The following is a 10,429-nucleotide window of genomic DNA, read 5'->3' as shown; positions in this document are numbered from 1 at the left end:
TTACATAACTCTCATCTCTTAACTGAGCATATATTGGACCACGTGTTTTAATAATTTTTTTTTTACACATTATTGATATTGATGGAGCTAGGATCACCATCGTTATCCAATTTTAATCCATCTATCAATTGAATATTCTAGTGCGGCTAACCACCTGAAAAACAAGATAAAAAATATTGAGAAATAAAATAATTACATTGGTCTTGAAAAGTGAAAGGCTACGATGAAGAATACAAAGATAATTAAAAAGCATATCATTAAATGACCCAATTGTGAACTGTAAAAAAATAATAATGTATCTGAACACCAAAAATGGTGGTAACCAATTTACACTAAAGTGGTGTAGTTAAGCACCATATGTAACTAATGTTTCTAATGTTCATGGATCTAATGTTTCATTATACCTATGTTCTTTTACACTACTTGGTGTGAAGTAGCCGCCACCATTTTTGTTATTCAATAACATTCACATTTATAATTACAGTAGGGTAAAATATACCTTAGAGTCAGTAAAATTATTTTTACAATACAATATAAGGTAAGAATCATTAATTGAAAATGCATGTAAACACCAATTTTTAAAATTAAATTAGTTCGTAAATAAACATGTGCGTTGCACAGGATAAATCCAAACCAGGCTTAACAAAGTGGATAGAAATTATACGTTAAAAAATCAATTAATACATTTCTAAGAGATTTAAAAATTGAAGTATAATTATCCTTATTACACATATAAAAATATACAAAATTATTTAACGGCGAAATTTTGTTTCTGTTTATAAAAATCAGCGTCGAAAATGACAAGTAACTCTAGCTAGCTTATTCCAGATTCTAAACAAACTATTCTATTTGGCGTTTCTTGATATTCAAAGAGCGCCAACATTTCGGAATTGAAAATAATTCTGGTACAAAGAAAAAGCGCAAAAGTTTGGTATAAGTTTATTAAATATGAAGTGTTTCGATTTAAATTACATCTTTTAAATCGAAAGCTCGACTTGGTTAACCCGGAAGAGTGCCCTTGCACAATTTTTTGGGTTGTTTAACATCATATTTAGGGAGATAAAGCAATATAGTTTTTAGATTTAGTTATATACATATAGTAATATATACATATAGTTACATATATATATATAGTTATATATACATATAGTTATATATACATATAGTTATATATACATATAGTTACATATACATATAGTTATGTACATATAGTTACATATAGTTATACATGCATTGAGCTTTGCAAGTCTTGTAATTACCACCCTTAATATGTATTTATGTAGTCTTTGCCAAAACTGCACATAAGTGAAGGATCACTAATTAATATTTAAGAGGAGGAAACTGGACTCTGATTCGTCTTAAAAATAATGGATCCAGCTTCAAGTAAATAAGAAATCCCAAGCTTGGAAACAATTAGTCGAATTTTTATACGTTTTTAAATGAGTTATGTTCTAAAAGTTACACCTCCAACTGTCGCTTAAACTTTTTGTTCGTAAATGATGTAGAATAAAACTCTTCTTTATGAATATAAACTTATTAACTTCACGTATGCATAAACAGCCTCATTGATGTACATTTTCCGCTGTATATATAAGAAAATTAGGTTATTAAAAATCATGAAATGCGTTACCTTTTCTTATCAGTTTCTGAATCTGCTAGAAAATAAAGATGCTTCAGTCTGGGCTCCGGTGGTACTGCTTCAAATGTATTTTTCTTTCCTTGATAACTACAGCTTTGGACCTTGTAACCATGCAATTGAAAGAGACCTAAAATGTACATAAATGATCATAAAAAAGTTATCTCTAATATGAATCAAATAAACATTAAAATAATTTATTGCGTTAACTGACATAATCACAAGAAGTTGATGAAATAAATGAAATGCGACTAAGCGATCAAGGAATATAATTAACTTATTTAGTTTAACAAGGTCTATGATTAATTTTTAAACGGCAGTCGGAACTCGTTAAGACGGAAACAATTAGCATAAATTTTCGCTTAAGACGAAGAAAAACAGTTTACCTATCACGTTACATTGAAAAACATTAGTAATTGCATTCTGTAATACGAACATAGATTCCCCCCGTTAAGACGAAGTAAATATTAATCCCAATGAATACTTCATTGTGACTCCATTGCAGCGACCTTCCTCGTTGAAGCAGGTTTGTCATTTTTTATGAACTAGACAAGTAAAGACAAGCACGTTTGTTCTTACACCAGGGACACAAAGATTCAATTAACAGTTGATAGTTTAAAAAAACACTTTTTTCGTTTTTAAGCCAAGGACTTGCTAGACTTGCATAGTAATGTCACAAGGCTTCTTAAAAGGATAAATTCGTCAAGAACTGAGTAAGCATTAATTGATTAACGATTGAATTTAGTTCAATAATATCATTCCTTTACGGAAGAGAATCTTGTTTAAAATAAATATATGATTAGGTTTTTTCAATGAATTTCATCGCCATGTTAGATTTACATTAGTTTAGGGTGGCACCTTTAGATGCAGAAATAAAAAATTTATACATCCTGTATATACAATATAAGCTAGTCATTATTTTAGTTTTGTATTTACTATTGAATAGTGATAAGTGAGCTACGGTGGCTCAGGGAATAGAGGGTTCTTCTCCCAATGAGATGACCCAGCTTCGAATCTAAGAGGTGACTAGTTGAGAAGGATTCATCTCCCTCATCGCACCAACCACAAAATAAATTCAGTGGAAGACCGATCATGGGTTAGAATTTCGTTGCAATCGGTGTAACCGTGGAAGGTTCAGGTGGTTTTTCTTCCCCATGTAAGGCAAATGTAGGTTAGTTATATCAGAAAGTTTTTCAAGAATGCTAGTTTGCCCTAATGCTTGATTCAGGAGTTCTCTTGTGTTCTAGCTTAGGTTCAAGATAACAAGGCCATGGAGTTGAACATTGACGCCGATTACAAAATATAAAATAAAAATAAATAAAGGCATTACCTAAGGCAACTTTGGCGTTGCGGTCGGCGTAAAAGTAAAGTGATGCGCCTTTTAGGAGGAAGAAGCGCTTACGCCATGCTTTCCAACGCTGACTCAGCTTACTCAGTGGACCCTGGCAGATGACGTTTGGAATTGAAATGGGAGGCAGTTGGGCATTCCGCAGGCACTCGTCCACGTACGGGTCCGCCTGCAACAAAAATTATTCTTTGTGCTATAACTGGACACTAGAATAAGTAATAACAACTAGATGTAAAAACTAGTAGTAGATTGTTGAGTACATTGTGATTGCAATTTGAATCGGGCTGTATTTAAATTCAGACAGTAAAAATGTTACGAAATGCTACAGGTTCGTTGGAGGAAGAAAAATATAATAAGTATAGCACACTGAGAAAAAAGAGCAACGTTAAAACTACCAAAATATGGTAAAATTTACCGTGTTTTTTAGCTCTATGGGAACACCAAAGAGCTTGGCAATTTTTGTCGAAGCTCTTTGGCAATGGTCTTGTAATTATTATAAAATGAAAATGGTTTTGGTATAATATTTAAATACAGACCACAAAAATGTTCCGAAATGCTACAGGTTCCTTAGAGGAAGAAAAATTTAATAAATGTAGTGCACTGAGAAAAAAGAGCAACGTTAAAACTACCAGAACATGCACTTTGGCAATGGTTTGGCATTAACAATAAAATATGTTCTCATAATATATAAAAAAATTAGGTAAGTGTAGTTAAGTTTGATTATTTTATCATGATACCTTAGAGCATAGATTCTCAGCCTTTTTAACGTAGCCGACACCCTAAGCAGCAAAAAATTTCAACGTCCCCTTTGTGAAAATCCAGTTATTTAGAGTATTGGGATGGAGGGGATATGCTGAATTATAAGAGGCAACATTTTCAAGTAATTTTCTTACGCGTTAAATATTTTTTTTTTTAAATCAAACAAATATAATTAAAAAAATATAATTAAAAAAACACTCGAAAATGTTTTTTTTACTCTAAAAAGTAGTCGACTAGGTAGGAGGAAGGGAAGGCAATTAAGCATTTTTTGACGATAGTCCACAGTTCTGGGTTAAGGCGACTGATGGTACCTTGAAGGTAAAATTCTGTGAGACTATCACCATTTCAAAGTTTCATTAGTTGAAAGTTCGGCCGATTCCTTTTGAATCTGAACCTCTGCAGTTTTAGCATTCACAAAAGAGTTTAAAACCCATTGAGGGACTTACGGAGACAAAACATCCTTAAAACGCTCAGCAATGTGCAAAGACTCAAGGTGTTGACAATATTCTTGTATATCATCAGAGGGAATTTCACCATTCTTTTTAAGACCCAATAAGATTGGAAATTAGCTGAAATCATTTCGACCGAAATTTTGATTCAACAAAATGAGTTTTTTTAGAACGGCAGAAATAACTGATTTTCTATTGACCAAATCGAGCTCGTCTCCTTGAAGTTGTAAATTTACATCATTAAATTTTGCAAATAAATCCGTCATATATGCAACGTCAATCTTAAATTCCCGCAAATCTGTCTCAGAGCTACGTCTCTGTCTTCGAGGAACTCAAGCGCAGAGTCGAAAAGATTCCAAAACCTATTGAGACAGTCGCCTTGGGAAAGCCAGCAAATTTTAGTGTGTAGCAGTAAGCGATTGAATTCTTCATCATTTTTCTTACACACTGTCTGAATAATCGATTGTTAAGAGCATTACTGCGAATTTCGTTCACAGAAGAGATCAACATATTGCAATGACTGATGAAAACGGTCGCTGAACTTTTTTTCCAACTAAATGCTGTCTGTGAATGAAGCAGTGAACAGCTAAAATATCTGGTACCACCCTCTTCAAAAGGGTAATAAGCCCACGATGTCGACCCACCATTGCAGAAGTGGCAACAAACATAATACATATTCGCAAGAGGAATGTTTTTCTCTTTAAGATAATCTTCGACAGTATTAAAAATATATTCTCCTTTGGTAACTACAATCAAGTTTCTTGAAAAAGCATCTCTTGAATAATTTTTCTTTCCTTCACAAACCGGACGTAAGTCAACAGTAAAGCCTTATTACTTGTTGACTCATCCACTTGAAGGAAAAATACGTTGGATATCAAAAGTTTGCATAAGGAAACTTCAATGTCTTCAGCCATCTCATCAATCCGTTGCCACACTGTATTGTTGCTTAATGGGATATTTTTGATTACATTGGATGCGACTGGATGGTGTAAAACTGTTTTTAAAACTTTCCTGACAGTTGGCAGTGTTAACTCTTCGCCGATGGTATGAGCTTTTCCAGATTTAACAATTAACTTTGATATATTATAGGAAGCTATCAAACCATTTTCGCATTTTTGTGATGAGATTGCTAGTGAGCATGAGACCGAAGGTGGCTTCAGAAACTTGTTCTTGATGTTTCTGAAGAATGACAAATCTTTATTTTGCTTGTCAGAGTAAATTTTTTGCTCCGGTAAACGGAGGGTTTCATTGCCTCATTAGATAAAAAATTATTAAAAAGTAAACACATAGGTTGTTGAGAGTTAGGTACAGTTTGGACACAATTTTTATTTTCATGAGCAATGTTTGAAAAAAACTTCAAAGAATCTGTTTGAGCATTTTGAAAATTGTTTTTCTTAAGAATCTAAGATAGTGTTTCAGAAGAGTGTGTAATAATTTCTTTTAATATTTTCACAATAAATAGAAGTATTTTACAGTAATAATACTGAATTCCAGAGGAAATGAAAAATTTTAAAGTAAGTAATGCTTCGTTTAAATAAAGAAAATTAATATTTTTATAAGGTAATCTAGAGCTCAAAATGCTTTTATTTTATTTTGAAAAACAGATACGATTTTAATAAACTTTCTATTACTAGAGGTGTTAAGTTAGTTTATTTTAAAATAGATAAGTAAGTAATGGCAGTTTCTCATTAATCATTCAAAATAAAATAAAAATTACTGTAAAATAAGAAAAAAATTAAATTTAAAATAAATTCAAACAGACTAAAAATTAAACGAAAAATGAATTGAAATTAAAAACAAATTGAAATTTAACTAAAATGCTAAAAACTAAAATGAACAGTAAATTAAGAAAAAAATAATGAATGATTAGTTAAAAAAATAAATGAAATTATGAATGAAATTACCCGTGAAGCTGTTGCAGCAACTTGGTTCAAGGCACTGATCCATCTGAAAAAAAATGAATGATTTGATATTTATTGGCAGAAAATATTTATTAATATATTTATATAAAATGGAGGTGAAAAATATCTATCGATGTTTCTCATAGTAATATGATCAAGGACCTGATTGAACACTTCATTCGCTTTAAAAATACACAAATATGAAACAACAGTCGACATGTTTCACGCACTTCAAAAACAGACGCCCATTTTCAAGACTTGTCAGACGCTAATTTAAAGAAACTAAAATGATTTGAAATAAAGAAAAAACTAAAAGTTGTCAGCGAAAAATGGTAAAATTAAGGCGAGAAACGTAACTCGAAGAACCATAGAAGCCGAGAGAAAGAGGAAAAAGACAATAAAACAGAACAGGAAGCAAAAGTTTTTATTTTATTCATTTGAATTCTGATTCCCTAGTTAACGACATTAGTTACTCCCCTTCTCTCCATAATGCGTGGAAATGTATTTTAAACTGATTTGCCTCTCGGCTACGGGAATTTTTCTTGCTCTGTTATTCATCTTTTTTCGTACCACAGTTGACGAATCGTAAAAACACGATTCCCAGTAGAACAGCGAAGTCAAGGCTGTGGTCAGTGTGCGCGTGGGTGACCACTTTGATCAGTCTGTGAAGGGTACGAGGGTGTGCGATATTGGTCCTCATTAAACTGTTCTACCGTAAAGTGCCCGACTTCGACCGCAGATCGTCAGGCTACCGAAGAAAGGGTGCCATCCGCTCTACAGAGGATCAAAATTGTGATGGTATGTCCTCGGATTATCCTCAGCGATGCTTCCCGGCCCGTCGCAAATAGATCATTGTGCAGCTCTAGTGCATCGTAAATGAGCTACAACAACTTTTCCCCTTCTCTCGTTTTCTGTGGTTTTTCTAGTTTTGTTTCTCACCTTCATTTTTCCATTTTTAGTTGGCAACTATTACGTTTTTTTTTAAATTTCGAATAATTTTTGTTTCCTTACATTCACGTCCTGCAAATCTTAAGAATGAGCGCCTATTTTTGAAGTGCTTGAAACATGTTGACTGTTATTTCATATTTGTAGATTTTTGAAGTGAATGAAGTTTTTAAGCAAGTAATATCTAACTGCTTCAGTTTATTGGGATTATTTATTTTGATCAAGGTGTGTTTGTTTGAAAATTTGTTTGTACAATAACATTTATTACTGAAAAAAAAGAAAGCCATATTGAAATTGAGAGCAGGAATCAGGTATTTTCGGCATTATTTTCGCAGGCAAGAAAATTTTTTCAAAAAGTCTTCTTTTTAAATATGATTTTAAGCAAAATCAAAAATGAGAAGTTTAAAAAAAAACATTTCCTTTCAGAACTTCTTTTTTTTTCTTTCAGTGCTTTTAACTTGTTTGCAATGAATATAACAGATATGAAATTTTTCTTGCAAAATTAGCATAAACATAATTAATTTTATTGCAATAATATTGGGCAGTTTTTCAATTTATCTCATTATTTTGAATGCTCAATATGTGCATATAACCTCATTATTTTGAATGCTTTTGAATGCACAATAGCTTATTATTTTGAACGGCTCATTAAATCCTTGATTGACTTTATTTAACAGAGTTTTTTATACAAGTTGTTCCCAAATTATCGCCCTTAATATAAATTTTTGAACTCAAAAACGAAGTAGAAGGAAATTTACAAAGTTAAGGAGCACAAATTAATATTAAAATGAGGGAAAAAAAACGTCATCGAATTCTAACGAATCATTAATAAGAAAGGCGGGACAAAAATTAATTATTTTGTTTGTCAAAGAAAGCAGGTAGGAGCTGAAAGGATGCTTATTAGAGACGCCTCCTAGTTTCATCAGGCAATCGTATTGGTTTCAACGCTTTTCCTCCTACCTTTCTCATTTGCGATTAACAGTTATTCATCTTCACTTAATTATTAATTTGTGACCCTTTCTTTACTTATTTTTAAGAAAGAAAAATGTTATCGAAAAAGAGATGTATATTAAGGGCGTTGATTACAGAACACTCTGTATAAATCGAAGATTATCTTTTCTCAAAGATAGTAATAAAATATTAATTATTATGAATTGATTATTAATTAATTATTATGAATTAATTATGAATTAATTATTATTAATTGATTATTATTTATTTATTAATTATTTATTAATTAAATATTAATAATTAATTATTTATTTTTTTAAGTTTTCGAAGTTTTGGAAATCATATGTTTTTGTTCTTTGTTACATATATAGGTCAAAAACTCAAATAATTTATGAAACATAATTAATCAATTATTTTTATCTTGGACATAAATTAACTATGGTACTTGGATTGAAGCTTAAAGAAATCAGTGAATTGTGATTACCTTGTGGCGGTATCCTCATCGTCGGCAGAAAAGAAAAATGGGCATTCGCCGAACTTGGACACCTTGAAGGCGTGTGGCGCCCCGGCCTCTGGGACGCGACTTATTGACTGATTTTGAAGCGCCAAAGCACCGAGGGGCTCGTCTATTTTCTGAAATGAATGATTTAATAAGAATGAAATATACCACTTACTTGAAAGCAGATGATATAGAAGGAAAAAATGCATGCGAATTGTTTCCTCCAAGTCCGAAAAAATAAGCGAAGGTAAAAAAAAAAATGCAATAATAAAATTTGTTTTGAAAAATAAAATGTTTTTTTCTCCAGTTGTAGAGGTTTTTCAATTCACTAAGGATTTTTCCGGATAAGGGGAAGAAAATAGCTTACGTAATCATTCCTCATCCTTCGTAATACGGAAAAAAAATTCAAGTTCATTTTTTGTTTTCTTATTGAAAACATAGTTTAATATTTCCTTATTCGTATCCCCATAGAAGAATATAGCTACAAGAAATCCCACTTTTGTTATATTAGACATAGCAGAATTTAATTTTACTTAACCACATTTTGATAATGAGTTAGAGCTCGATATTACGATGCCTAAAAAATTGCCCGAAGTTGCAAAAAAGTAGACATTTAAAAACTATTCAATGCAGAAAAATCAGCGATTACTCTTAAATGTTACTGCTAGACTGTAAAAACTTATTCATTGGAGTTAGAATTAAGGTATTTAAAATAAGACATGCAGGGGAAAGGGTATTAACGTAAAAGAAAATACATTTAATTCCCACTGAGTTTTAAAATATCAACCCAAAACAAGGAATTTATGGCAAAATCGCACTAAAAACTACAGTGTTAAAATCTAAATTCTAAATTTACCAATTATCATTGGCTTAGGTTATCCGAGTATCTTCAAGATCATGCTCAAAATGGTAGTGTTAAAATTGAAATCCTAAATTACCCAACCAATACTGGCTTAACCAATATTTCCCAACCAATATTGGAAATTTTACATAATATCCTTGTATCAAAAGTTAAATCGTTTCGACAAGGGCTTACCTCACAGGTTTTGTACCAATAAAGGACACCGTCAAGTTTTACAGCGAACCAACGCCGGCACCATTTGTGACTGTATTGGCTGCTCACACTTAACCTCTGAAGAAAACCAGAAAACACAGGAGGATTTAAACTATCACTTAGCACCGGAGTTAGAACATGGCAGGTCCGACTCACCTCCATTTTAAGAACTTCTGTCCCTGTGAAAAGAGATTTATAATTGGTGAGTTTATTTATTCAGAATGGACTAAGCAGGCATGGATTCGTAATTAATTTTGAATTAGTGTGATATTTCAATGGCAGTAACAACGTAGATCAGATATTTAAGCTTATAAATCTTTAGGGACTACGAGATTAAATAGAAAAATTATTCTTCGGTTATCTGAAAATCATATGTTACTTAGACTGTTTCATTACATTTTAGTGAAGGTAAAAACAAGTCAAACTAATGTGTCTTACTACAACAGCAGATATTACAATGTCTAGAGTATGCTACAATACTATATTATACAATACTATACTATACAATACTATGTCATACTATACTATACTATACAATACTATACTATACAATACTATACTATACAATACTATACTATGCAATACTATACAATACTATACAATACTACACTATACTATACAATACTGTACTATACAATACTACAATAGCGTCTTATTACAATAATGTCCTACTACAATCGTGGATACAGTAATATGTCGTACTACAATAGTGAAGAAAAACAGAAAAACAACAATAACTGAACTCAAAGGAAACTTAGAAAAAGTAGAATATCATCGACATATTTGTTTTTAATTCTTTTGTCTACAATTTTTGTTCTTATTTGTTTGTGTTTACAAAAAAGAAAATTTTAGAATGCAAACGGGTTTTGAAAGATTTTGCTCATACA

General features: G+C 31.6%; 1 protein-coding gene across 2 annotated transcripts in view; it reads right to left on the bottom strand.

Moving 5' to 3' along the window:
* Window positions 1-10,429, bottom strand: part of LOC107444278 (uro-adherence factor A-like) — a 706,709-nt gene continuing 696,280 nt past the window's right edge. For both annotated transcript variants that reach the window (XM_071182438.1, XM_071182439.1), the window contains 6 exons: window positions 9,525-9,721; window positions 8,474-8,622; window positions 6,097-6,139; window positions 2,967-3,153; window positions 1,631-1,766; window positions 1-154 (listed from right to left, as the gene is read on the bottom strand). In XM_071182438.1, coding sequence (XP_071038539.1) covers window positions 103-154; window positions 1,631-1,766; window positions 2,967-3,153; window positions 6,097-6,139; window positions 8,474-8,622; window positions 9,525-9,721 — 764 coding nt within the window. In that variant the 3' untranslated portion in view covers window positions 1-102. The remainder of the gene's footprint in view (window positions 155-1,630; window positions 1,767-2,966; window positions 3,154-6,096; window positions 6,140-8,473; window positions 8,623-9,524; window positions 9,722-10,429) is intronic.

Source organism: Parasteatoda tepidariorum, chromosome 6 (assembly GCF_043381705.1).
Source record: "Parasteatoda tepidariorum isolate YZ-2023 chromosome 6, CAS_Ptep_4.0, whole genome shotgun sequence".
Taxonomy (NCBI): domain Eukaryota; kingdom Metazoa; phylum Arthropoda; class Arachnida; order Araneae; family Theridiidae; genus Parasteatoda; species Parasteatoda tepidariorum.
The sequence above is the reverse complement of the archived record's forward strand: the minus strand, read 5'-3'. Positions and strand labels throughout refer to the sequence as shown.